The sequence below is a fragment of the Colletotrichum tamarilloi genome (genome assembly GCF_030869305.1).
Source record: "Colletotrichum tamarilloi strain Tom-12 chromosome Unknown Scaffold_16.1, whole genome shotgun sequence".
Classification (NCBI taxonomy): domain Eukaryota; kingdom Fungi; phylum Ascomycota; class Sordariomycetes; order Glomerellales; family Glomerellaceae; genus Colletotrichum; species Colletotrichum tamarilloi.
Window position 1 is genome coordinate 526,325 of NW_026849399.1, and position 27,335 is coordinate 553,659.

The 27,335-nt window shown below is 53.6% G+C and overlaps 6 protein-coding genes across 6 annotated transcripts; 1 reads left to right on the forward strand and 5 right to left on the reverse strand.

Annotated features, from left to right (window-relative positions):
* Positions 1 to 987: 987 nt before the first annotated feature.
* CTAM01_06116 (RNA polymerase Rpb6) lies at positions 988 to 1,696 on the reverse strand (the record flags this gene model as incomplete). The annotated part of the gene is made up of 4 exons (XM_060522146.1): positions 988 to 1,024; positions 1,131 to 1,250; positions 1,341 to 1,610; positions 1,662 to 1,696. The coding sequence occupies 4 exons, from the start codon at positions 1,694 to 1,696 to the stop codon at positions 988 to 990; spliced, it is 462 nt and encodes a 153-aa protein (XP_060383336.1).
* A 529-nt stretch (positions 1,697 to 2,225) lies between these two features.
* CTAM01_06117 (uncharacterized protein) lies at positions 2,226 to 3,731 on the forward strand (the record flags this gene model as incomplete). Its single annotated transcript, XM_060522147.1, has 1 exon — positions 2,226 to 3,731. The coding sequence occupies one exon, from the start codon at positions 2,226 to 2,228 to the stop codon at positions 3,729 to 3,731; it is 1,506 nt and encodes a 501-aa protein (XP_060383337.1).
* Positions 3,732 to 4,750: 1,019 nt separating this feature from the next.
* Positions 4,751 to 7,138, reverse strand: CTAM01_06118 (RNA recognition domain-containing protein; the record flags this gene model as incomplete). Its single annotated transcript, XM_060522148.1, has 1 exon — positions 4,751 to 7,138. The coding sequence occupies one exon, from the start codon at positions 7,136 to 7,138 to the stop codon at positions 4,751 to 4,753; it is 2,388 nt and encodes a 795-aa protein (XP_060383338.1).
* A 9,349-nt stretch (positions 7,139 to 16,487) lies between these two features.
* CTAM01_06119 (asparaginyl-tRNA synthetase) lies at positions 16,488 to 18,326 on the reverse strand (the record flags this gene model as incomplete). Its single annotated transcript, XM_060522149.1, has 2 exons — positions 16,488 to 16,614; positions 16,702 to 18,326. 2 exons carry the CDS (start codon positions 18,324 to 18,326, stop codon positions 16,488 to 16,490), a joined length of 1,752 nt encoding a protein of 583 aa, XP_060383339.1.
* Positions 18,327 to 19,533: 1,207 nt separating this feature from the next.
* On the reverse strand, positions 19,534 to 21,321 carry CTAM01_06120 (arginase; the record flags this gene model as incomplete). The annotated part of the gene is made up of 5 exons (XM_060522150.1): positions 19,534 to 19,648; positions 19,745 to 20,339; positions 20,462 to 20,791; positions 20,886 to 20,973; positions 21,193 to 21,321. 5 exons carry the CDS (start codon positions 21,319 to 21,321, stop codon positions 19,534 to 19,536), a joined length of 1,257 nt encoding a protein of 418 aa, XP_060383340.1.
* A 3,223-nt stretch (positions 21,322 to 24,544) lies between these two features.
* CTAM01_06121 (cell division control protein 42) lies at positions 24,545 to 25,755 on the reverse strand (the record flags this gene model as incomplete). The annotated part of the gene is made up of 4 exons (XM_060522151.1): positions 24,545 to 24,610; positions 24,710 to 25,088; positions 25,310 to 25,429; positions 25,736 to 25,755. 4 exons carry the CDS (start codon positions 25,753 to 25,755, stop codon positions 24,545 to 24,547), a joined length of 585 nt encoding a protein of 194 aa, XP_060383341.1.
* Positions 25,756 to 27,335: the final 1,580 nt, after the last annotated feature.

Here is a 27,335-nt window from a genome sequence, read left to right on the forward strand (position 1 = left end):
TCTCCCAACCTTCTCTAGCTTGCCCACCAGCCTCAGCCTCAGGTGCAGGCCAAGTCGTCGCCCATAAGCTTCTTCGTGCCACCCCGGCAAGCCTTAGTTGAAAGAAGGAAGGAGGTACATGGGGGCGGTGGGGAGGTAAGGGAAACAGAAACAACCTTGTACCTAGGTTAAGTTGTGAGATATCGGACGAGAGGTGGGACCTGGGGTGAACGGGGCTGTGTAAGCTCAGATAGAAGAAGGAAAACGTTGTTGTTTACGTTGACGTTGCCGATCCTCATCGATAAGGGGACAGCTCCACGGCTTGACGGCGCCGAGGTCCGTGGCCCGTCGCGCTCCGGAAGGCGGGAGGCTCGCGGCCGGGAAGGAAGCGACGATCGGTTCGCTGACTCGCCAAGCCGGACACCTCGCTTAATTTCGGCGGGGGTTGGTAGGGACGCTTCTCAGTGTTGGGAAGGTGCGTACCGGCTCGTCTCCCACTCTCCCACTGGTTACACTGCAGGCTGCCACTCGAAGCGAGGATCTGAGCAGGACCACGTAATCCTGTGATGAATCACTGCAGTCCGCTATTTTCAGCCCGGAAAAGCGAATAGAAACAAGAAGAAAGTGACGAGAGTACGAGAACTGGGATTCAAGGTTTTCTTCTCACAATTGAGATGGTTCTTTGATGTCTGAAAATTCCAATTTCTTTCCTAGAAAACGCCACGCTCAATGCAAAATCAAAGTACAGCACACTAACCCCTGTGGTGTGTCTTCTTTTTATAACGGTTTTTGGATGGAACGTCTCTTCTCAAGCTTGCCTGCGAGCGTCTGGCTCAACGGCGAAGCGAGCTGGTAATGAGATCCATGGTAGGAAACTCTCTGCTCGGACATTTGACTACTCTTGAGGCAACGACGATAGGAGATGGGTATAAGGTGCCTTGCATCTAGTCGCGCGTCTCTCTTTGTCCCCCGAAAAGTTTGGAGAGAAAAAAAAAGTCAGTAGTCCCCTCACTGGAGAAGCTCCTCGCAGGTCCAATCCTCGTAGCTATTGGCGCGCAAGGTTAGCCGGGCATGGCTCAAGATAACGGTGCAGAATGGCCACGAAGCTTGCGTGGACAGTCCGGGGGAGGGGTTTGTCGTCCGGCACTTACTATCCGTCGGGCATGTAGCGGCGCACAATGAGAGGGATCTTCTTCTCTCGGAGCTCCTTGATCGCGATTTGAAGAGGATCCGTCTCTCCTTCCAAGTCCACCAGCACCGGCGCATTCATACTAATCCCATGCATTAGCTTGTTTTTGTCCGCGTGCATCGCGACTTTATCGCGGGGTATTTGCTTTGGGTGGGATTGCGGTTTGACGAACCTGATCTGCAGGGCGCGGGTTCCCAGAATACGGGCGCGCTCGTACTTTGTCATGTAGGGAGTCGTCGTACGCTGGTCATCGGGAATCTTCTTGTCGCGGTGCGACTTCTCGTTGCCCTTGCCCGCGTTCGCTGCCGCAGAGGGGTCGCCCGATGCAACGACATTGTCCGCGTCCTCCTCGTCGCCCTCTGCCCTTCCGACTTCCTCATCGTCCGCAGGAACCTCGGGATCCCAGTAGTCGGCGGCCTCGTCCTCGTACATGGTCTCGTCGCTGAATCGCGGTTAGCAGTCGCGCCGCAGACGCAAGTGCAAGTAATCTTACCCTCCGCCAACATCGTCATCGCCAAAGTCAGACATCTTGAGGTTTCAATTGATGGGATTGATGACTTCCGCAATGGTGTGGTTCGTTGCTGCGTCCTGGTTCCTACGTTCGTCGCGTGATGTTGGATTGTCGCAAGCGGAGCGTCTGCTGGACCCAGCCGTGAAAAAATATTGACGAGGCTGCTGCGATGGACAGAGTTCCCCCTGGTGGGTCCGCACTAGTCTTATCAGCAAGAGGAAATAGCTTATCCGGACCGAGTCGACCCCGGCCCCTCGTCCCGTGGCTGGTGCAGCGCACAAAATTTCGCCAGACCGCCCGGGAATCCGCCAATTCTGCCAGGAAATAAGTTCATCGGCTCTCGAAAAGTTTGGCAATCGACCTCTTTTTTCTCATCGCCCAGGCAAGGCAGGCAATGCTCGATCACAATTGCTCCTCATGACGAAACGGAAGGCCCAAGAGGCTTCCGCCTCCCCGGATCTGAAAAGATCCAAGGTAGCGGCGCTGGAAGACACCGGTTGGTGAGCCCGCTTTCGAACTACAACTTGGTGCGATTTGGCTAACACGATGGGAGGGAAAGCTGCCAGCGACGACGACTACGATGATACAGCCAGCAATTCCGGCTCGACCGCCGACGCCGAGGTAGAGTCTGTCATGACAGGCCAGACCTCGGTCACCACTCGATCCCGCAAATTCCCCTCAGACCTCAAGACCATCCCGTGCACATATCCAGACTGCGACAAGACGTTCAACCGGCCCGCCCGTCTGGCCGCCCACCTCCGTTCCCACACGGACGACCGACCGTTCAAGTGCACCTACCCCGGCTGCGACAAAGACTACCGCGAAGAGAAGCACCTCCGCCAGCACGTCAAGGGCTCCCACACCCAGGAGCGGGCCTACGTCTGCACCCACGAGGACTGCGGCAAGTCCTTCCTGACGGCGACGAGACTGCGCCGTCACCAGGACGTCCACGCCGGCCAGGAGCGCTTCCGGTGCCGCGACTTCCCGCCGTGCGCCCAGAGCTTCCGCAAGCACAACACCCTCCAGCGACACATCCGGTCGGAACACCTGGGCACGCACGCATACCCATGCACGGCACCCGGCTGTGGCGCCGGCTTCGACTCCCAGGGGGCTTTGCGGAACCATACCAAGCGCGACCACAGCGAACCGCAGTTCTGGTGCGAAGAGTGCGGCGGCGGCGACGGCGAGACCAAGGTCGGCTTCACGTCCATCTCGCTGCTCCAGGCACACATCCGCAAGGAGCATCTCAACTGCATCTTCTGCGAGTACAAGTGCACCGGGCAGTGGGAGCTGGAGAGGCACGTGGAGATGCGCCACTCGGGCATCCCCGTCGACGCCCGCAAGACGGTCGCCTGCACGTGGGAGGGCTGCGACAAAAAGTTCACCAAGAAGCACAATCTCACCGTCCACATCCGCACCGCGCACGAAGGTTTCCGCTTCGTCTGTGGCGAGGTCGACGTCGCGGGCTCCCCTGATCTGGAAACCTGGTCCAACCACCAGGGCTGCGGCGGAGGCTTCGTCACCAAGGCCAACCTCGAGGACCATATCCGCTACGTCCATCTGGGCATGGAGCGTCCGGTGCCGAACCAGAAGCCACCCAACATCATTGACGATCTCGCCGGCACCAAGCGCACGATCCTCTGCACAATACCCGGCTGCGGCGCCCGCTTCATCCGCCACCACGACCTACAAGTTCATCTCGAGGACCACCCTCCACCAGTGGTGGCCGGCGCCGGCGACGGCGACCCGCAGATGGACATCGACGCAGCCCTCGCCAGCTTCGCGGCAGGCAACCCCAACGGCGAAGCCGACCTCGCCCCCTTTGACGGCGACCGCGAGATGCCGGAACTACCCCTGTACGGCATCATCCCCGGCGTCACAGACTTTGTCGGCGGTGACCCGGCCAACCCGAACGACGACTTCTGGATCGGTGCCGCCGACGACTTTGGCACGCCGCCGCAGACGTGGCAGGAGGAAGAAGCAGCCATGCGCGCGCTCATCGACGAGGACTTTTCCCAGTTTGTCGATCCTGCGTTGGGAAATATCGTCTGATTTGGGGGGGGGGGGGGGTGTTGGCGGGAACCAGACCAAAAAAGGAAGGATAAGACGAAAGCCGGCAAATTTGCAACATGATTTTGATGACAGTATTAGATACCCGGCCACGGAAACGGTGAGCCACGACAAAAAAAGCCTGATAGACAAAAACAAGGGCGTCACCAAAAAGTTTGTTGCGTTTTAAACTTGATGAATACTGTATATACTACAAAGGGCGAAAATGGAAGAGGTGCTTAGCTACTAGCGCTCAAAGGATATCAAGAAAACTGTATTGAACCCAGCCTTTTACACCTTTAATCGTTTCCCTCTTTGCAAAAACCAGAAAAGGCATCAGGACGAAATATTGGAATTCTTCCTTGGAGGAAAGTACCGCTGCGGGCGGAATGTCTCCTTGCTGAGGAAAGATGCGGGGCAACTACTCATCGATCGACTCACCTTTGCATAGTCCACATGCTCCGTACACAGTTCACGTTAGAGGGAACAAAGTTTGCAAACAAAGATTCGCTTGCATTTATCCAGGGAAACCATACTTTTCCTGAAGTGCGCTCTGATAGACATACAAGTGATTGATGCTGGCCCATGAAGCCAGCATCGCCTCCTTCTGCTGTATCCTATGTCTCCCTCCCCAGACCTGAGCCAGCCCCCTCTCATTTCCATTCCACGTTGGCGACAGATCGTGACTGCCATGTTCCAGGCAGATCATAATCTGGTATCTGCTGCTATGTTCGACCACAATCATATGCATGAAAGAGGTGGTGCCAAAATTTTGTGTGGTTAGTCTCCCCCGAGCTCTGGGATCGAGAAAACAGCCCCTGACCACTTTGCCAAACCGGCGATGAAATTATAGATGAGAAGAGACAAAAAAATGAAAATAGAATCAAGAATCAAGGATGAAGTGAGAAGACGTGAGATGCAATTACAACAATTAACCAATCTTTACGCTATGTTCCTTTTGCATCATGTGCAGGGGGTGAGAAGAGCGCCGAGAAGGACGCTATGAGATAGGTTGGGTACCTCTAGTTGGCAACCTCCTCTTCGACCCAGCCGTTCAGGCCACCTTGAATGGCAAGACCGTAGCCAGCGCCCATGCCGCCGAAGCTAGCCTGGTACTGGTGTCCACGGCGTTGCTCGCCGTCGTGGCCCGAAGGGACGCCGCCGTTCTCGAAACCGGGGTTCAGGGCGGGCAAGCTGACGGCACGGTTGTGTTGGCCGCGACCGTTGCCAGGGGCCAGAAGACCACCAATGGTAGTCGGTCCGGAACCCGATGCACTCTGAGGGTATCCGTTCGAGATGCTGGCCGACTGTTGGTGCCCAGAGATGGGACCCTGGGATTGCACATCGATGGAGAGCTCGCTAGGTGATGACTGGGCAGTGCCGAACAAGGCCTGTTGCTGAACAGCAAGTTGCTGGTGCTGCTGATGCTGTTGATGTTGCGCTTGCTGAGAGACGTGGTTCAGGTACATCGTAAGGGGATGGTTGTTTGAGCCGAACATCGTGGCTGACTGTTGGGGGGTGTTGCCGTTGGTGGGAGAACCAGAGTTCTGGGAACCATTGGGCGGAGGTGACGAAACACCATCGGTACGAGGAGACTGCGCCTGTTGTTGAAGCTGACGGGGTGCGTTTCCGCAACGATCCTTGCCGAAGTTGACCTTGAACTTCTTGTACTCGTCCTTGCTGCGGATGGCCTCGATAGCCTTGATAGCGTTGGCAATGTTGGTGAAGTTGACAAAGGCGCAGCTCTTCTCTCTCAGGGTGTTGACCAGCTCAATCTCGCCGAATTCCGAGAAGTCCTGTCTCAGTCGCTCTTCAGTCCAGGTCTCATCAAGGTTACCAATGTAGACATTGCGAGAAGCTCCTCCGCTGACAGCAAGGGCGATGGCCGGCGGCAAAGCACCAGAGTGCTTGCCCCAGCCAATCTTGAGCCTGCGATTGTGGATCATCAAGCCCTGAAGGTTGCTCAGAGCGTAGAAAGACGCCGCGGCCGTGGGGTCGATGAAGGTAACGAAGCAGATGTGCTTGTCAGGGATGTAACGGATGTGGTGGAGAAGACCTCCGCGCACAACGTTGCAAATCTCCTCAATGGTCGTCTCGGGGTGGATGTTGCCCAGATAGATGGTGCGGTTTCCGAGGTTGTTAATACCACCGGCGGTCGTCGCAACAGCAGCTGCTGCAACAGATTGCTGAGCCAGCGCATTGGAGATCACGTCGCGGTCTGCACCAGTAAGCATGTGCGCATAGCCAGGCGCGATACCCAGGTATTGAGCAGCGTTCTGCTGCTGCGTCTTCGAAACGTAGGCGCAACGGTCCTTGCCGTAGTAAACGCGACGAGGAGCCTGCCACTTTGGCTCTTGAGGAAGTTGAGAAACAGCCTTGATTGCATTGGCAATGGACAGAAAGTGGATGAAGGCAATGCTCTTCTCACGAACAATCTTGACCGTGTCAATGGCACCGAACTTCCCAAGGTCCTCACGAAGCTCCTCCTCGGCAATATCCTCCGGTAGGTTACCCAAGTACACGTTACGGGAAGCACCTGACTGCTGGACAGCCAGAGCCACAGAGGTGGGTACCTGCGAAGGCTTGCCCCAGCCGACCTTGATGTCCTGGCCCTTGATGCAGAGCTTTTTCAAGATGGCATCAGAGTGGAAGTGGGTTGCGGAGCTGGCGTCGAGGAAGGAGATGAAGGCACAGTTCTTATCGGGCAGAAGACGGACGGACTCGATTTGTCCGCTACGAACGTGACCCAGAATCTCCTCAGCGGAAGTGTCGGGGGGAATGTTACCGAGGTAGACGGTGCGGCTGGTACCAGTGACCATGCCAGGGCCCATCGAAACGGGAGAGCTGGGCTGCATGGGAATCTGCATGTTGTTGAAGCTACCACCGGTGGGAGACTGAGGCTGGAAGAACTGGGGAGCGCCGTAGGTCGAAGGAGAAACCATGGCCTGGTACTGCTGAGGAGACATGCTCTGCTGAACAGGACTCTGCAGGCCATTGTGCTGTTGCTGCTGTTGGCTCTGGTGCTGAGCTTGCTGGAAGCTCTGCAGGTTCTGGAACTGAGGGCTCGCGAAAGCCGCAGGAGTTCCAGGCTGGAAGGGGCTTCCGAGCAGCAGCTGGGAGGGAAGAAGAGGCGTGAACTGCATGTCGAAAGCGGTGCCAGGAGTGGCCATGTCGGCGGCGGAAGGGGGCGCCTGGTGCTGGTGCTGATGCTGGAGCTGGTTCAGGGGCTGAGTGTTGATGGTGGGAATGTTTCCACGACGAGGGTGCCTGTCAGCGAAGCCAGAGATGTTGGAAGTGAAAGCTCCGTGAGAGAAGCCAGTTTCGCTATTGGAAGGCTTGGAGGCGTGGCCGAAGCGGTTCCCAGGAGCACTGGGGCCGCCTTGGCCGACGGGTCCTTGAATTTCCTGCATCCCGAGTAGATGCGGAGGGACAAGGCTGTCCCGACCGATTTGAGATAGAATCGCCGTTTTGAAAGATTAGACGTGCCCTGAGCAGGCACGAAGAATCGAAGACTGGCGCGTTGGAATGCTACGATATCCGAGGAATACCGTAGTTTTCAACGTGTGATTGGGTATGTCTCAAAATTCGTCCAAGGGGCAAGCCAACGATGTCAGAGTCCAAGACAAAAGGTGGAGCGAGACTGATGGTGCTAGCTTGGTTAAACCAAACTATCAACGGGCCGTTTGGTGAGGTGTGTGGCGAAAGGGTGCCTGGTGCCAAAGTCGAAGTTTGTGAATTATATGGATCGAAGCAACAAGACCTAATCAGGCAGCGGCAAGATTGAGGCGGCGGCGACAGTTTGCGACTAGAAGCCTGGGTATCTCCGTTGTTGCCGTAGAAAGCAATGTGGTGCAAAGTATTCCGAGTGAGTTTGTCGGGGTCGGAGCAATGTTGGCCTGGAGCAAGTCGTATAGCAAGTAGGTCGAAGCAACAATTTGCAGGTGATCAGCGAGCGTCGGATTCGGATCGGATCGGTGTTGAGATGGGTGCTGAGACTGATCACTCCTTGCAGGCAGACCGGGTGAAGGTCAAATAATTATGGACGAAGGATATACGGGCAACGAATGTAGGAGCCAAGGCGAAGTGTCGATCAACACAACAGCAGCGGTAACGATCGCATAGGCCAGTGAGTCGACGGCGGCGACGAGCGAAATAGCCGAAAGGGTGAAGAATAGAAGATGTAAGAATAAGGATGAAGGCGGCCGGAGGGAGGAGGTGAAGAGGAGGAAGAGGATGTAGAAGGGAGGTATAGGTGATGGAGACGGGAGGGTGAAGAGGAGAAAGAGAGGTGAGGTTAGGTTAGGGGGTTAGAAGTCCAAGGGTGGAGGTAGGAATAGGAGGGAGACAAGTAAGGTTAGGTAACAAGAATAGGAGCAGGGAAGAGCCAGTAGAAGGAGAGAAGAAAGAAGGATAGAAAAGCTCAAGGAAGCGAGAGTGAGAGAGCGTGAGAGAGAGAGGAGCACGCACACACACGCGCAAGGTGGAAGGGATGGAAGGAGAAGAAAAAAAAAAAAAAAAAGAGGTGAGCAAAGGCGTGAAAGCGGAGTGAGGAGGAGTAGGTAAGGTACAGACCACGGTACAGCGTAAGGTAAGGTACGTGAGGTACCTACTCCATATGTGAGGTACGGGAGGAAAGGTAAGGGTAGCAGGAGGGCGAGTGGTGGACTGTGGGAGACCAGGAGAGAGTGGACGGGGGGGTTCGTGTAGGCGGTAGATTACCCAAAAGGGTCGAAAGTAGAATTGGCTGCGCTAAGTTTAATGAGACGGGCCAGGGATTACGGCAGGAGAACCCACAGCACGAGAGCCCACCAGTCACCAGAGGAGAGAGAGATTCAGATCAGAGAGAAGCCAGAGAGACTAGGAACTACGAGCCCGGGGGGATGGATGGGTTGGATCATGAACAAGGACAAGGACAGTCTCTGTCTCGGTCTGCTTCTGCCGTCCTTCCAGCTGGTTGCTAAGGTACGGAGTACTGGTGATGGGTGATGGGTGCTGCTCTCTGTTCCGAGGATCTAGAAGACCTAATGACAGCTGACACTTGTAACAGAGAGAGGGGGGTGAATGGCAGAAGAAGCGAAAGGCTGATTGATTGATAGCACTTGATCTTTCACCTTGACCATCAATGGCCGAGGCCGTCGTCAAAGAGGGACTGGCCCTGGACCAAAGAGAAGAAAACAAGACGAAAGAGAAGAGTTGCGCAAGGCACCCAGAGCCTAGAGGTGAAAGGTGCTCGTGCTTTGTGAAGCGTGCTATGAGTAAACATCCCATGTTGCCATGTATCTTTGCTTCCTTTCTCTCCCCTTCACCCACTGCACGGCTCTGCTGGTACAACATGGGTGACTTGGCTCTGGTCTGGCCCCTATGAGCCTGCTCTGCTTACGTCCTTTCCTTCCTCTCTTGCGTTGGTCTTGCGTTGCTCTTTCGTTGGCTCGGCTTTGGCTCTGAGCAGCATCTGGTCCATCCGCCCACCCATCACGAGTTCCCCATGACAGGAACCTGACACTGTCGGTCCGTGGTATCTTTGACCTGGACAACTGACATCCCTTTGGCCTGTTCCTGACGGTTAGACAGCCGGTTCGCAAGCCCTTAGAAGGAGCCTAGATGAATGATCAACGGCTTGCCGGACCGCCCGACTTCTGTGTCTAGTCTGTCTTCATTTCCAGGGCAATACCTCCAGAGCATCTGCCAAGTGACATTTCCCATGCCAACGGGCCCTTCCCCAGGTGCATAAGACGGCCCCCTTCTTCTCTCTCGTGTACCTCGCTCTGGAGATTATATATCAAAGATACTTTCAACGGCGTGATGGCCCCTTCTGGGCGCTATGCACGGTTGCATTTTAGGGGAAAGAGCAAAAAAAGGGGGGGCACACGCTGCGATATGGGGGCCAATAAGACGAGTCATCTTAGCTCACCTCAAGGTACCTTACCTTCTTGTGGTAAGTCAAACCACCCACTTTTGGCCCACCCCCCCTTTTGGCCCACCCTATTTTGGTAGGGCTACACCAAAACCTACTATTTTTAATTACATACTTAACTAGCTTATTTATATATATTAAATTATATAAAAAGTAAGTCAAGTAGAATATTAATTAAATTTAAAGAGTATAGAATTTTTATAGTTATATACTAGGTTTTTACTACGTAATAATACTAAAGCCTTAAATATTAAAAATTATATAGTTAAGAAGTATTATTTTAAATCTAAATAACTTAAGTAATACATAGTTATATACGCTAAGATTTAGCTATATATAACTTACTTATATAGATTTTTTTAAAAATATCTTTTTTTAATCAGTAGTATTTTTTCTCGCTTAGTAATATTAAGTTAAAATTTCCCCATAGTAAAGTTTATATAGGGAAAATTGAACTTACTATAGCTATATAAGTATATATTATATAATATTAATAACTATTATATATACTATCTTTAAGTACAAAGAACCTAAATAAAGTTAATTTTTCTTTTTTTAATTATAAATAAAAGATTTATTTGAGGTTTTTAAATGTTAGTATATACTAGTAATTTGTATATAAACACTAACATTTCTCTAACTTTAGCTTTAAGTTACTATAACTACTTTTATACTTATTATTACGTAATATAGTATTTTTTTATATAAATAATATTTATTTTGCTACCTATATAGTAAGTATAATAAATAAATATATAAAAGTGGATTTATTAGATGTATAATAAGAAGTAGAACATTTGGTGTAAAAGGGGGTAAAAGGGTGGGCCAAAAGGGGGGGTGGGCCAGAAGGGGGTCTTTTGACTTACAGATGCTCCATAAGGTAGTGTACCTTATGGTTCTGACCTCGCGACACTGACAGAACAGTGGGGGACGAGGATGAGCTTGCAGTGAATCGTGTCCTGTCCACTGTCCATGTCCAGGACGAGTCTTCTTCCATGAAGAGAGAAGATGGGGCCGGTTCAGTAGACGAGCCCGCGCGGGCTGTGGGCACGTATTGCTCACAGCATATTCCTGGCTGACCAGGCCGATCTGCACAATTAATAGAGCCTCTGGCAAGGTACATCCGTACATGACATGTACATTGCATAAGGCAAGGTGGCAAGCAAGCAAGTCGACTCTGGAGAAGTCAGAATATGTACATACTTCGTAGCCACAGCTCGCCCCATTTTCCTAAGGAACCCTCCGATCTTCAGGGCGGCAATCGTCGAACTGGCACTAATAATTGACAAGACAGGCGCGACAAGGAGGCACTCAACCACCTTCATCCTGATTGGGATCTACTTTGTATGCAAGTCTGCGTTGGAGACTGCTGCAGCAAGCACCACCTTGAAAGATATCTACGGATACCTCAGTAGTCGTAGTACAAGGTGAGGTAGGTACGGAGGACTCTCAGGTGGGCCAAACCAGACTCACCAACTCCAATAATGTCTGACTATGTGTCCGTAGGTACCTACCTGTCGACTTGCGCGGCGTGCCTGACTTGTCTTGATGAACCAGCACTACTCCGTAATCGAGTATCGAAAGTTGCCAGACATTGGTAGCTGCAGCCGCCGTCAATTTTAGCCAGCTGCGGCGGGTAGGGCCAGCCACAACCACGAGACTCGAGCATCGACCGTCACCGTGGTATTTTGGCGTACGCCAATACCGCCAGTCCAACTTGCCGAATCATGAACGGAGAAACGGGAGCCTACCACCTACCTTAGCCTTCCTTTATACAGTAAGGTACCGGTAGGTCCTACGATACCGCTTGGTGATGGCCAAGGCTCGAGGGAACCAACGAACGAAACATGCTCACTCTCCCATTCGCTCGCTCGCTCGCTGGTTCACACTCTTGGGGCGAGACAAGTCATAGTTATATCGACTCAGCTATGACTGGTACGGGATGCCGTGCCAGTCTCGTCTTGGCTGATTGAGTTGATATTGCGAGCGCTGCAAAATGGAACAGCACTGAACACTCATTCACATAACACGGATAATCATCAGCCTTTTCCATTTGGTCATCAACACTTCTTTTCAACAAACCAGCCAACCGCCAGCCCGGATACATCTCCATACTGCCTACACCCGTTCTCCGCCCACCCGTCCGATGTCACCAGCCATACGACGCCTCGATTTCTTACGCAGTAGTCGTCCTTATCCACATGAGCAGCTTTCATCTCCCCCCTGTTTGGTCCCCTTTTTGGCCCCCCATCCCTCGGATTACCCCTCGGTCTGGTCCCCCATTCTCGATGCTCGGAGTCGGAGCCAGGCCGCAACCAGAGCCTCGTGAACTTGTCGCAGTTCAAACATTTGAGCTCCGGTCGTAGACTTTTACTTTGACATCTGGGCAAACAAACGGACATTCCAAAGAATCTTGCTCTGAACAGAGTTGATCCCATTCCCGATGGCATCAGTATATCCGTACGTCGTACTGTCCTGGAATACATAATACCGTGAGCTTCCGATCTGGACGGAGATTTTGTGCTTTTGCGCAGCCAAGATGCGGATATTGCATTCCAACTATATGGGGGGGGGTTTCTTCGCGCAGATTCCCGACCCTTTCTCACACTACATGGCGAGCCTGCGAGGTACATACTCTGTTTCCCCTGGTCTAACCGAAGACACCGCGCCGCACCCGACATGGCACTTTGATACGCTACTTTGACGGTACATTGCCGCGAAGCTCCTCGCTCCGTGCGGGTGGCCCCCTGGAACATGGACCTTCCTATCCCCCTCCACCTGGCCCCTTCCAGCCTCCCATCCCTACTTTTCCCCTTGCCTCCCACCTGGCCGACAAGCATAGCCAGGGGAAGGCACCATCCTTTCAGGCTTGGTCTGTCCCCTTCTGAACAGCCTCCCCGATCCATCCTCCAAACCTCCAAGGGTTCATCTTGTTCTCTTCCTCCACCCCAAGCCGATGGATCATGGAACTGGCAGCCGCCTTTGCCAGCAACAGCAGCCAGACACCGTCACACCCAAACTTGCCAGAGTTCACTGTTCACTGTTCTCAACCTCAAGCAGGCTGGCTCACGTGGCTCCACCCCTTTTCTTCGCTTTCCGTTGCTGGGGTCATGGTTAGCAGGTACCTGCACACTACCTACTTACGCAGTGAGAAGTTGTATTCATAGCTTGACCGTTTTGTATCTTACTCTATTACTACAAGCTGGGCCGACTTCGTCCCTCGATGGTATAATGCAACAGAAAAGTGGCGTTCTAGACATTCTTGCCCTCCACGATTTCCCCCAGTATTGATAGACGGCAGTTGGTATTCTATTCATCATGGCCATAGACAGTTGCCTTCAGATATACCGACTACGGTACTCATCAGCTATGGCGATACAGCGTTCTGCTTTCTGATTCTGGGAAAGGGTACTTCGTACGAATACAAGACATGGGTCTGACAGTATTTGACTTCCTGGAGCGTCAGGCATGCGGCTGCGCGGCATGCTGTCCAGCTGTCGTTCGTTCTTTCGCTCGTTCGGATTCCCCATATTGGATGTGTCCCCCCTTAGCCCAAGCCGCCCCCCATAGGCCCTGTCTTGCATCGACTCTGATGAAGAATTGAAATTGCATCAGCTGCATCTCAATCTCTTCCACCACACTCTTGGATGTTCGCCTTGCCCATCACGCTCTCGGTTCTCCATCTCTTACGAGGCTCGCACAGCATTATCCGACTCCACGTTACATATTGCCAAAACTCGTCGCCGTGCCAGACCCAACATTGCTCTATGGATACGGGTACACTATGGATACAGTCTACTAATCACACGCAGAGCCTGCTTCCCCACGGTACGACGGGTTTCGCAGACTAAAGTAGAGCCTCCAACTACGGACACTTTTCGCTGTACCTTGCACAAGTGTTAGCTAGTGGCTTTGCACTATGCAAGGAACAGCATTCCTCGGCCCTTACGGATACCCTGAACGGACACTTCTAATATGATACAATGGTGCACAGGAATACGAATCGCCAGCAGCTTTGTCGTCGGAATAGCCTCCTCCTTCGACCTTGCAACCGCTTTTACTCCTTGCAATTGTGGTTGCTGCATCCGTGTTCCAATATCGAACCCCCTAACCTCCACATCTCTCCAGCTATTCGGATGAAACGCTGCCGCAGGGAGCCTAGGTTCGTCGAAAATAACCCCAGACTGTCACAGAAGCTTTGGGACAATCAAGTACGGAGTAGAAGCTCGTGACCTCAAACTTGTCAATCAGCCTGGCTCCGTCTCTGGTGGCTCAGCTTTTCGATTGTGTCTGCCATCCGTGGCCAGCCTGGCCTGGACCGGCAACGAGAGAAACGACGGGCAGAGTCAAGTTTGAATACACGATATGGATACAAACCTCGAAACTGCTTGGCACCAAGCATTGCCCAGGGGCAGTCGAGCACTGCATCCTTTGGCTGGCCACAATGGCACACGATCGCCATCTCTGACCGTTCAAAAGACTTCCGAGCTCACCGCTACCTGATGCGTTTTATCTTTGACCTACCTCGCCCACAAGTCATCATGGCTGGAAACCTTGCCCTCGGGATCAGCCCGATCCATAAATCAACTTTCCGTCTCAATCGTTGTAGTCTCCCTGAGCCATTCAGTGAACTCTGTTGACGGAACACGCACAACTTTTATCGATGCTCCCTCGCACTTCTCAAACACAACTTTACGCTCCACGCCTTGCCGACCGGATCCAAAGGAAAAAAAGACGGAAGTGGTTGGTAAAGGCTTGTCGCTCGTGGTTGTGCCTTACATAGCCCCGACATGTATTCGTTCTGCATGGCACCAAGGCAGTTCATTGCCGCCGGTCCAGAATCCCGAGTGCAACGGCCGTGCCCCCTAGATGGAAGTTTGAGCCGGTAGCCAGCTGCAAGCAGGATCCGCAGCGCCGCGTTAGATCCGCCTTGCATCAAGTCGTTTCTGATCCAATTAATTCTGACATCGGATCATCAACAGACCACACAACTGTCTTTCTTACCTGTATCCTGTGGAGTGTCGACGATTCCCTGGATCACATTCTCCCGAAAATCCATTCCTTTATACAGGATACGCGCCTCGTCTTTGGAACATTAGGACGGGGCTGGCCTCAAGACTGTCCTCGAGTCAAGAATATGGGCGCCGATCGCAGCATCGTTATTCAATACTCAGTAGCGTAGAGCTGATTGGTGCCTTGGTCCGGCATGAGCCCTAGAAACTCTTCGTGTGCAGCGACTATTGCTGTGGTGTCTGCAAGGCTCGAGGTTTAAGCTTCGCAATTAGCCTCTCTAAATACTACGCTGCAGGCCTCCTTTCCCGACCAACTAGTCATGTCTACGCAACCAACCAGTACTGACAACCACAGGCCAGAGCCTCATCTAAGGGCGCCTGATCTCCTATTGTTTACAGGAGCTGACTGAGATGTTGCTCAGCAAGTATCTTCGTGCTCGATTCTGTAGTCTTCACTTGCCTGTTGATGTTGCTGACCGTCACCTCAATACACAAGTCGGGGCGATCGATCGCCAGAACTTGTCAATGCGTACGCGATCTGCGTATTCGACTGCAGCTGCAACGGTAGATTGATGTTTCCATGCACGACGGTTGAGCCGCCGCTTTGGGCTACATCACTCTGGGTCGGGTTCGATAATCGGGCGTCAGACATTCCAGAAAGGTAAACGAGTTCTTCTCGACTGTTCAAGGCTCTGGGACCTTTGATGCAGGCCAGATGAGTTGGGAGACACGCGAGGTTATCACGATGTCTTATTGGGCCACCTACACCTCTCCCTACTACTCACGGTCAAACGCTCGGCTCCCCGGCACGACCCTACCTGCACAGACATGATCTGAATTACAGATAGCCTGTAACCACTACTCTTCGCCGCCCGACATTCCTTTTGAGACGGGAGAGCATCGAGACCTTCGAGAAGGAGGTCTGATGTGTGGTGGCTTCAAACGCAAGATCGGCCGAGCAAGCACGAGCTGCAAAGGCTCTTTGACCCATGTCCGGACTTTTCACCAGCCCGCTTCGCAAGCTCGCGACGAACACGGATCACAAGAAGTCCCGACCCCCCAATTGTCGACCATTGCGGCGCGCACCATCCCGTTCGGAGCCGGGGCCTCGGTCTGGCAATGATTCAAGACTCTTACACACACCATCGAACATTAGGTGAAGAGAGAAATAGGAGAGAGAGAGTTCGTGTCTGACACTTCCTACCGGCAGTTCGTGTTAGGTTCGGCCTAGGCTCGCTGCGTCTCGCGACTTTGGCTTCGACTTTTGACAGCTTCTTTTTTTTTCGGGCTCCCACCTCGTGGAGGGCATGGACCCCTGGATGGGGAAAGGCTACGCCGTCGTCGTCGGTCAGGGGACGCGATTTGCTGAATGTTGGGACGTAATAAACGCAGAGCAACACGGCTGAGGTGACTGCCTTCTCACCCTCGTTGGAAGATTGGGAGACTTCAAATCGTCTGGGTCACAATCTCTGCCCACTTGCTTGAATCACTGCGGTGGATAGCTCAATCGTTTTTGTTGTCTTCTTTCTCACTGGAGTTTCAGCGCTCCGATGGAGATTGTGGTTGTGATATTCCGTAAAACTCCTATCTAAGCCCACCGACACCGTCTCTGGTTACCCTTTTGCAGCAAACCGCTGTCAAAAAACCATTTGGAAAGCCCCTCCCTTCGGAAACCTGATTGATCTCGCTCATACCTCTGCCGCAGCGCTTTTTTTGAAGCACGCCGGGCCGATTTTCCTTTTCCCTTTCTTCCCCTGTTTCGTTCCTCTCATCTCTCTCGTATCTATATCTTTCTTCCTCTTCAACACCGGACCACACACACTGGCTATTTCTCTAAGGCTTGCAACGTCCCATGTAGCGGGGGTACAAGCATGTCGTACGGACGGTGTGCTGGTTGGCCAACCAGGCCAGGAAGCGCTCGAGGCCGAGACCGTAGCCGCCGTGGGGGGAGGTTCCGTACCTAAAGCAGTGTTGTTAGCAATCGTTGTCCTTTTTGGTCTATACAACAGCTTCGAGAGGGGGGGGAAAGAAAAAAAAGTAAACTCACTTTCTCTGGTCAGTGTACCAGTAGTAGTCCTTTGACGGGATTCCCTCTCTGTCGTAGGCGGCGAGGAGCTCGTCGTAGCCCTCCATTCTCATGGAACCACCAACAATCTCTCCGACACCGGGCATCAGGCAGTCGACGCTCTCGGTGACGCGCGGGTCGTTGGGGTCCTTCTTCATGTAGAAGGCCTTAATCTCTGTGGGGAAGTGGGTGAGGAAGATGGGCTTGTTGATGATGTCGGTCATCCTGCGCTCGGCGGCCTCGGCAATGTCGTCGCCAAACTTGTGGGTCTCGCCGTCCTCGTTGAGGATGGGGGGGTCTTGGGCGTTGAGCCAGTCGATGGCGTCGGTGTACTTCATGCGCAGGAAGGGGCGGACGGGCTTCTTAAAGTCGGGGTTGAGCTCCTTGACGTAGGCGGCGATTTCCTCGTCGGCGAGGACATTGTCGATGACGCGGCACATGACCTCCTCGAGATGGGCGAGCAGGTCGGGAAACTCGATGAAGTCGAGCTCCGCCTCGACATGAGTGTACTCGGACAAATGTCTGCGGGTCAAGCTGCGCTCCGCACGGAAGGACTTTTCGATGCAGTAGACGCTTCCCAAGCTGGGGAGGACGGTCTCGAGATACAGCTGGGAGGACTGGGTGAGGTAGGCAGCCTCGTCGTAGTAGGGGACGGAGAAGAGCGTGGAACCGCCCTCGACCTGGGTCTGGACCAGGGCCGGGGGAGAGACCTTTGTGATCTTGAGGTCCTTGTAGGTCTTGGTGAAGGCCCACTCGACGGCGGCGCGGATCTTCATGATCGCGGAGGCGTTGTCACCGCGGAGAACCAGGTGGCGGTTGTCCAGCATCTGGGAGTCCCACTGGTTCTGCAGCAGCGAGACCTTGTTGGTGATGGCATCTTCGTCCGTGGGCGACGTGCCAATGACCTTGTAGTAGTCGACGTGAAGTTCACGGTTATCCGGGGCGGTTTGGCCCTCAGGGACCTTCTTGAGCTCGCCATAGACCCAAAGGGAGGTTCCCTGGGCAAAGGTAAGGGCGTCGTACGTCTTTGTGAGGTCGCCGGCCTGGAGCACGCACTGGAGGTGTCCGTAGCCGTCGACGAGGGTGATGAAGGTGGCCTGCTTCTGGGCGCGCAGCCTGTGAATGCGGCCGGCAATCTTGACGCGGTCGCCCTTCGTATCGCCCTCGCCCAGCACGACGGTCTTGTCGGCGATGGTGATGCGCTTCGCCTCGGGAAGGGACTCGTCCTCCTTGATGACGATCTGCTTGGCAGCCTCGAGGGCCTGCTGGCGGGCCTTCTTCTGCTCCTCCTCCTTGGCCTCGATCTGGGCCTGCTTGACGAGCTTCTTGCGGTGGGCGTCGAGGGCGGACTGGGCCTTTTTCACGGCGCTCTTTGCAGGCTCCTTCCACTCGAGGCGAGCGGCCTCGTCGTCACCCGTCTTGGAGGCGCGGGTGAGGAAGTGACGCGATGTGACGGACTCGTTGTTGGCGATGTAGGCGGCGGCGAGGGACTTGAAGGGGGAGGACTCGGTGCCCTGGGTCGAGGGCTCGTCGGCGCCGACGTCGATGTCGATGTAGACCTTGTCCTCCGTCTTGGGACGCTCAGCCAACTCCTGTGGGGCGGCCATGGTGTGTGGTCGAGGATTCTTTGACGTCTAGGGAGAGAAAGGAGTTGCGTCCGTCGACTATTGACTCAAAAGCCGGTTGTTTGTGTGCAGTCGAAGTTTTAGGAAATTTTTGGGATGGTTTCTGGATGGCGGGGTAAATTATTCGGATTGAGTTGGTGGGAGGGACGGAGGGGTGAGGGGAGAGGGTGACCTGGTCTGATGTACAGCGTCGGGTATCTTTTTTGTGACTATGCTGCGTGAGTCACTTGCAACCGCAAAGCCAACAACAATTGGGAGAGAGAGAGAAAAGAATCAGGAATTGGTATTACAGGAGAAAGTCGTGCAATTGGGTTCGGTCAAAGGCAGAACCCTTTTTTATCTAACACAGACTATCCGGACCTGACCTGACATGTTGCTCGAAGCTGTGTGAGTCACCTCTGTTGGCTTTCCAGTGTCTGGGGTTTGTTACAGTGCAATTACACCTACCCCCTTGATACCTTTGCTCCCTGAGATCACCGCCGGGCGCCCAGTGGAGGGACACCGGGAACTGAGGTGCTTTTCAAAAGACATTACCCTGCCCAATTCCCAATTGAGCGTTGTAATTGCTCAGAGATAAGGGAGCTCGGGCCTTACGTTACGGGGGCCCTCTTTCTTTTATGAGCGCCCGCCCGTTTGGCATTTGCTGAGGATGAGGTTGGGTCTCGCCCAACTTTGCTCCGAAGATAGGAAGGTAGGCGGGTGCGTAACCGTATCTAGGTACATCTGCTGGGTCTATCCCCCCTTGACTCGGGCATCTGAAGGACAAAGCGACGGTGAGGCGGTTTGCGTACTCACCTTGGGGTGGCGGTGAGAATGCTGGAAACAGTGAACTGAATAAAGTCTCGTTATTTTGGTTCAAGCGTAGAGGGTGCAGAATGAGCGGTACACTATACTACTGCGTACGATACATTATTTGTGAGGAAAGCTTTAGATTGTCCGCAACTGTTATAAGTCGAGATTACCTCAGGCTGGGGATGAGATTCGGGAAAGGGGAATCTTGATATCGGGAAGCTTCACAATGCACCTATTGAGATTTACTTACAGAGTATGAATCACTCGTGGGAGTCCCAGCTGGTGCCAACTCGTATGGTGTATCGTCAATGACTTTTGTCTATTTCATTTACTCATTCTTGTCATTCTTCGTATAAGGATGGCTGACGTGACAAGTCGCCCTAAGAAACCCAGCGTCTTATGCAGGTCCATAATACCCAACTCGAGCTGCTGCCGTTCCGGTGAACATGCCAGAGTTTAACAAGTCCTCCTGCTCATTCCACTTCTCTTCCTGACATCCAGAGACCTGCGTTCTGCATCTTATCAGCGAACGAACCACACCCCCCCCCCCCCTTCTCAACTCCCTTTTCAAATGCCAAACTCCATCTCATCCGAATCAACCAACTCACAACTCATCCTTCTCATCTACAACAGCAGCAGCAGCCTTGCCCTCCTTCCCCATCCCCTCAAGCCCCTTCTTCACCATCGAGCTGAGAACCTCATAAACAACCTGCGCCGCCGCCAACGCCGTCTCCTCCCCGGCATTCTGATACGCAGGGCTCACCTCCACAACATCGGCACCCACCAAATTCAACCCCTCGATGCCCCTCAGAATCCGAATCAGCTCGCGCGTCGTCCAGCCACCGGGCTCAGGCGTGCCCGTACCAGGCGCGAACGCCGGGTCCAGCACGTCGATATCGATGGACAGGTACACGGGGTCCTCGGTGCCCAGCGTCTCCATGATGGATTTGACGATACCCGCGGTGCCAATCTCGTCAATGTCGTCGGCGGCGATGCGCACCCAGTTCTGCGCCGTGTCGTCGTCGTGGTCGGTGAAGTCGGTGCCGGAGAGGCGGGTGCGCAGGCCCGCGTGGACCGAAGGCTGGCTTGAGGCGTTGGAGAGGAGGCCTTCGTTGCCGGCCATCCAGAACATGGAGCCGTGGTTGAATTGCGTTGCGGTCCAGTAGGAGGGGTACTTTGCCGGGTGCCAGGTGTCCAGGTGAGCTGTGTATTTCGTGATATACGTCAGCCATACCATTCTTTCTCAAGCATCTGTGACGTGATCCCATTCCTTCGCTCCGTCTGCCCGTCTCGCTCCACCTCAACAGGGACACGAAAAAACTCACCGTCAAAATGCAACACCCTCAACGGCGCTCCGTATGCCTCCCTAAGTGCCCTCAGCGCGGGCAGCGCGAGACTGTGGTCGCCGCCGAGGGTGATGAGCTTCGGCCTGCTCAGCGAGCTCGACACGGGCCTGCGCTGACCCAGCTCCTTGAAGGCGGCCGACATCTGCTCCACGGCGATGACGTTGTCCATGGGCGTGACGGGTATGTCGCCGCAGTCGAGGATCGTGGCCCAGTTGGCGTACGGGTTGATACTCGCGCGCGGGTTGAAGCCGCGGAACGACGTCTGTCTGCTCGAGGCCTGGCGGATGGCGCGGGGGCCGAAGCGGGCGCCTTTTGAAATTCAGTCAGTACCTTGTTGGCAGTAGCAGCGATTGTGAGTTGGTGAGGTGTAAGATGTGCAGGGGGGAACATGTTTCCTGCTCACCTGGCCTATAGCTGACAGCCGTGTCAAACGGCGCGCCGATGATGGCGATATCGTACAGCTCGGACGGCGTCGTCAGGCACTTGACGTGCTTAAGATGAGCGAAAGAGCCGATGCCCGTGAATCCTAAATCAACATCGTGAGCCCCTCAATGTTCTCCTCTCATAACCCATTTACTCTCCTCTGCGGTGACTGGTACTAACCCCACTGAACAAATATCAAGTTAGCCCTCCATTCTCTCGTCTCATCTCATCTCATCTCATCACCAAACAGCAAGTCAATGACTTGTGAAGACATCCATCCGACGTACCTCGAAACCCCATTTAGCCTCCAACTCATCCAGCTCGGCCTTGGTCCACTCTTTCTCGTCGCCGTGGTTGCCGCACGCGGCGGCCAGCAGGGCTGACGAGCAGCCCAGCAGGAGAGACGTCAACTTCATGACGGCTAGGTCTCGTTGTTGTTCTGTTTCCCCCTGTGATGTTTCCTGCACCGAGTCGTTGTGACAATCACAAAGTAAGAACGGTCGTGAGAGGGGTTGTTAGGTGATGATGAGAATAGCAAGGATGAGAGAATCCTCAATTCAGGGCAAGTCTATCAGAAAGGAAAGAAGCAACTCCTTTTAAAACGAGGGAAACCGGGCCAAGGTATATCGAGGACCGGAAGCGTTCAGAACGGGTCACACACCTCGACCGGCCCGGCGCGGGTTTGCGCGCGCACGCGCCCTTTGTGGTTGTCTGATTCGAATGGCTAGACCGACAGCTCGCTCCACGTGTATTCGGGGGATATACATAATGGATCTTATACTTGCAATGAATCCCGCCTATTGCTTGTTCATTATTGGCCAATGGGCATTGCATCTGCTGATATTCACCCTACTCGATAACCCCAAAGTTATGAGCTTGCTTTACGTACATGGTGGGACACGGTAATCAGATCCGGGCTGTCACCAGGAAAATCCAGGATTAAAGGTGATGACTTTTGTCACCTTGTGGCATTCAGTAAACCCAGCGGAGAACGTCCGGCGGGGAAAGTCTGATGTGGGGGTTGCAGGAGAGCTTCCTCAGCCAGTCGATAACGGGCATCTATCGTCCGAAAAGAGTGCGAAGAACCCCGCCGATGCCGGTAGTGTAGACTGAGTGAGGAAATAAATTGTCAACGAATGCATTAGACTAAAATGCCTGGATGCGGTGCGCCGGGCTTTCTCCAGGATGCCAGTAGTAAGGTAGAGGTAGACCGTAATATGGCGGGCAATGCGGGGTCGGTGGTGCATCGTTCCTGGCCGCCGGCGCGCGGTGGGGATCATGGAGCCCGGATATGTAACTACACGGTATCCGATCTCTTCCCGGGAGGTGGGGTCTCCCGTTAAGGATGGGCACGTCGGGGTGGTGGGACACCCACCTCGAGAGCGAGAGAGAGAAAACGTCCAATCGCAAAAGTGCGATATTAGGTGCTCGTTTATTTCATCATTTTCAGCGTCCCAAGTTGTGGTCCGTGGATGAGGTGAAGATGGTGGGCTGCAGAAGGTCCCTGGACCGTACGCCCAGAGAACCTAATGCCATACCTCACATTAGTACAAAAGCGACTCTTCCCCCAAGTAATAAACTCCCCAGATCCCTCGAAGCCTGAACCACATCCGGATTTTCCATTATTCCTCTCGAACCCCCCTTATCTACCTCCATTACTCACGTACTTTGACATCCTTTGCGCTCCCCGCCTCAAATCTTCCAGGTTCCCCAGGGAAACCCCATGAACGCCTTCGTGGCGTTCGCAACGCGTCTCGAACATAGCCTCCGTCACGGTTGCAGGCACCGCTACCTAGGCTAGGTACGCGGCACCACAGGTGTGTTCGTAGGTAGGTAAGCAACGTCAGAACTTGGAACGAGAACTTGGAAAAAGGGGATGGTGTCTCCGTGTATGTATGGCTTCGGAGGCGGGTAAGACAATAACGCCTCCTTCTGCCTTTCTCTCTCTCGCTCTTTCTCTTTTAATCTCTCCTCTCTCCACCAATCCATCGGCCGTTCCATCTCTCTTGAAAGAAAAAGAGGCACACAAACAAACCGATTGTAAATACACACGCAGAGTGAGAGAGAGCACAGGCCCGGGAGTCCCTGAGGCGTAAGCGTTTTGAACCACGCGAACGCCGTAAATCCCGTTGGGGGGAGGGAAAAGACACAAACGGCACACTGTCAAGTTTTCCTTAACCGCATCTGTCTCGCATTGATGACCGATTCCTTCGGATGGACGACGGCACGCCGAGGCTGCGACGTCATTCTTTTATGCGATTCCCTTCCCCCCCCTTCCCCCTCCCCTACCACCAGCAACTGTACTAGTCCACCCCCCAGAAATCCGTCCTCTTTAACCTCAGACCCCTTCAAAGACTGCTGGACTTTTGCCCAAGAAGTTGGGCGGGCATGCGCTCAGGCAGACAGATAGGAAAGCGCGGCCAGTGAGAGTGAGGGGTTGTTGGTGGCCTTTGCGCTAATCATCGCGCGCCGCAAAAAAAAAAAAAAAAAAAAAAAAAGAAAAAAAAAAAAAGGTCAAGTAGAGTTTCAAGAGGGCGCAGCTGGACAATAAAGAACATTCCAACGATAAGATTGGCAACGTTAGGCATCCCAGTTGAGAGTCCTGGGCAGACGGAACGAACGTCGGGTAGCTCGCCAGCATCATAGTTGAGCATGCTTTTGGTCCAAAAAAGCTACTGCCCACCGTCCATTACTTGCGCGCTTCCAACGTACGTGCCTTGCTTGCCATATCTCTTCTTTCCGTGCCCCCACAACGTGCAGAAAGAAAAAATATGTGAGTGAACGGATGGCGTGTACCGAGGCGGGCAGCAAACGGGAATGACTCGCCTCGTCGATCCGATGTTGGAGGCTCTGATCCGCCCACGCATGTTAAACATCAGCAGTCAGTGGGTGATGATCCCCACGAGGCCATGCCTTCCAGCTGATCGGTGCTCGCTCCGCGCGGGTTGTGGCTGTAGATGGAAAGTTGCGCGCGTACAGACACTTTGGGGGTTCAGCGCGAAGAAAAAAAAAGACCATCGATTTAAAGTGCACTCCAATCGCCAAACTGTCCTATCGAAGTATTCCTGCCTGCGTGATGAATTTACCCATCCCTAAATGTAGAAAGAAGCAAGAAAGACCACCAAGATCCGGGCCAGAGCAAGGCGTATTGGGGGATGCGAGAGGGATGAGGGGCTGGATTTGGTAAGAGGGCATGGTATGAGGGAGAACTTTGGGGATTGGTGAACAAAATATGGAAGGGGGGAAACACAGCCCGTCGACTTGCCCATTCGTCCTCCTCGCAGTCCCCAACCAAGATATGCCTAGAAGCCCGGACCGCCGCGGCCAGATGATCCAATCCAAACCTTCGTTGTCGCTGAACCAGGAAGTGCAATCCATTAATTCGCGAGGAACGACCGTTCTTGATCGGTCCAAAGCTGTGACTGATCAAGACCTAAGCGTGTCCAATGCCATGCGCGCTGCAAAAAAAGGTCCAAAATGCCGTTCAAAGATGGAAACCCAGAACCGTTTGCGCGCGCATCTGGATGGCAAGAGAAAATGTCCAAGCCTGGTTCTCGGCTTTTCCGCTCGCCGCCAGAGCCAGAACTGGGTGGGCATGGCGGGAGGAAAGCAAGACCCATGCGTCAAGGGGTCCCACGATCAAAGCACAAGACACTTGTGTGACTTCTTCTTCGGGGCAGGAGGCTCCAGAGCCGCAACAATTGCCTGGGGAAGTAGTATGTTAGTAACAGATCTAGAGCTGCGACATAGGCAGGTGTAGGAGGGGAAAGAGCAAAACAACAGATCCAACGGGAGAATGCATACCTCGTCAAAGACGTCCTTCAGCTTGTACTGCGTCAGAGCACTGCACTCGACGTACTTGACCGCACCCAAATCCTTTGCCATCCGCTCGCCGTCCTCTTTCCGTACCGGAGACATCTTCTGCTTAGAAAGCTTCTCGCGGACGCTGGGGTCCTCGCGCAGATCGACCTGGGTGCCGACGATAAGGCAAGGGACGCCGGGGCAGTGGTGATGTACCTCGGGGAACCACTTCTCGCGGACGTTCTCGAAGGAGGCAGGTGATGTGACGCTGAAGCAGACGAGGAAGACGTCGGTCTGGGGATAGGAAAGGGGGCGGAGTCTGTCGTAATCTTCCTGACCGGCGGTATCGAACAGTCCCAGTGTGTAAGGCTCGTCACCGATCCTGCGTAAGAGAAAAATCCACCATTAGCGAAATGGCCTACCAACAGTCCAGCAACTTCTCGTCTCTTGCGGCTTCTTTTCTCTCTCGAATCCCCATTGTTTTTGATTCATCCACTCGTCGGCTCCTCCGCCCTTTGACCATCTCTTGGAAAGACCCTTTTGTCTATGCTTTGTGGAACCCGATCTTGGATTGTTTTGGAGGTGTTGCAGGGGAGGACTCACATAACAGTGACGGCATAGTTATCGAAGACGGTCGGAACGTATTCGGAGGGGAACTTGTTCGTCGTGTAGCTGATGAGAAGGCATGTCTTTCCGACCGCACCGTCACCGACGACAACACACCTAGAGGAGGAGAGAGGGAATTAGTTTTTGTTGCAAACAGAAGTGGCTAGTGACATGCGCGCTTTGATGGCTGCCCATTTGCCGATCGTCAAGTTCAAGTCAGGATTGGCAACGGTGAAGGGAAGCCTTCCCAGCGACAGGGAGCAGTGGAATCCGACAGCAACAGCGACGATGCAGACAGGGCAGAAGCAGCAGGCAGGCGAAATAGTGGAAAGGGCGACGACAAGCCGTCAGGTGTCAGGTGTCGGGAAGGGGGGGAAAGTGAGAAAATGAAGCCTAGCGAAAAGAGGCTCAAAGTGTACGCACTTGATAGTAGCGACGACCATTGTCTAGATCAATGTTGTTCCTGTGCAGGAACAGAGACCTGTGGAAAGAACAATTAAGACCGGTCTCTCAGTCTCTCCCTTATCGCGCGGCGCGTCGTGTCGTGTCGAGTGTATTGTCTTGTCGAGGTCGGGGTCGGAGTCGGGTGTGATTTCCAGGCGCAGGTAGTTGGGGGTTAGAGTGGCAGCGGGCAAGAGGAGTCGAAGCGGGTGGTAGGTAAAGTGTGGTGGTAGTGGCAGTGGTAGTGGTAGTAGTATTGGTACGGAGTAGCAGCAAGGTATGGAAGAGACTAGGAGCAGTGGCGGTGGTGGTTGCCGTTGCTGCAGGGCGGAAAGATGAGGTGGGTAGTGGAGACGGAGAACGGGGTCGAGGTCGAAATGGGGGGGCGGCGACGACGAAGGGGAAGAAAAGACGTGGATTGGGTCGGGTGCCGGTGTGGTGGTCTTTTTTTCTTCTCTCTCTCTTTTGGGTGCAGGTGGTAGTGGTGGTAAGAAGAAGGTGAAGTAAGAGAGCAAGGCAAGGGACAAGGTGACAAGGTGACGGCGAGGGACGCCAGCAAGGTAAATGGAAAGAGTAAGGCGAAGGATAACGGAGCCAAGGCAAGGTAGGGAAGGAGCGAGTGAGAGAAGGAGGTGACAAGGTGACGGGACCCAACCAAAGCACAAGGACGTCTACGCAGTAAGGTATTGTGTACGCAGTACTCCGTATAGTCTGGGAGGTCACAAGTGAGATGTCGTCGGGGATTTTTTATTTATTTTATTTTAGCAAGGTAGCGATGGCGTCGGCGGTGGTCTCGACACACGCTGCAGCGGTGCATCAGCGGCAGAACACACGCGGGAAAGTGGGACACCTCAGCAGACTGCCAGACTGAATCTGGGAATAGAAGGGGGAGGACGGGGTCGGGTAAGGTAGCAGCAAATTCGACCTTGCGTCAGGGGTTTTGAGTTTTATAAACTCCCTGAATTTTCTTTCTTCTTTTCGTCGAATGAGGTCAGCATCTGGGTGAGAGGAGAGCGAGGGGAGAACAAGAAAAGATGAAGGCGTAAGGCAGGTACCTAAAGGTAAGTTGAGTCAACAGACGGGTGGAATTGACGAGTGTCAGTTGGTGTCAGTGTCAAGGCAAGGCAAGGCAAGGTAATGGGAGGCTAGAGGAAGAGAACGTTGCACACACCACACGTAAGTAAGGCAAGGTGCAGAGACAGACGAGACCGAAAGAGTTGTATGAGGCGCGCGTGGTAAGGCATGTGTTGTATGCTGAGATATTGTGTGTCTCGACACTCTCAGAATGAAGACACTCAATCACTATTATGTATACCTCTCATGTTGTCATCTTCGATTCGAATGCAAGGAAACTGAACATCTGCCCTGGGTTGTTTCGGCCAACTATCTACCCGGCGACAACCATACCCACAAGTACTTATTCCCGAGTACTTATTCCCGAGTCCCATCTCCAGGCCTACTGAATGGAAGGACGAACAAAGACGTCCATCATCTATGGCAGTTGACAGCAAGAACCTGGGCAAGAAGTACGGCTAATAAGCACAGGGCAAGTACAAAAGGATGTAGCTGCAGCATATACAGG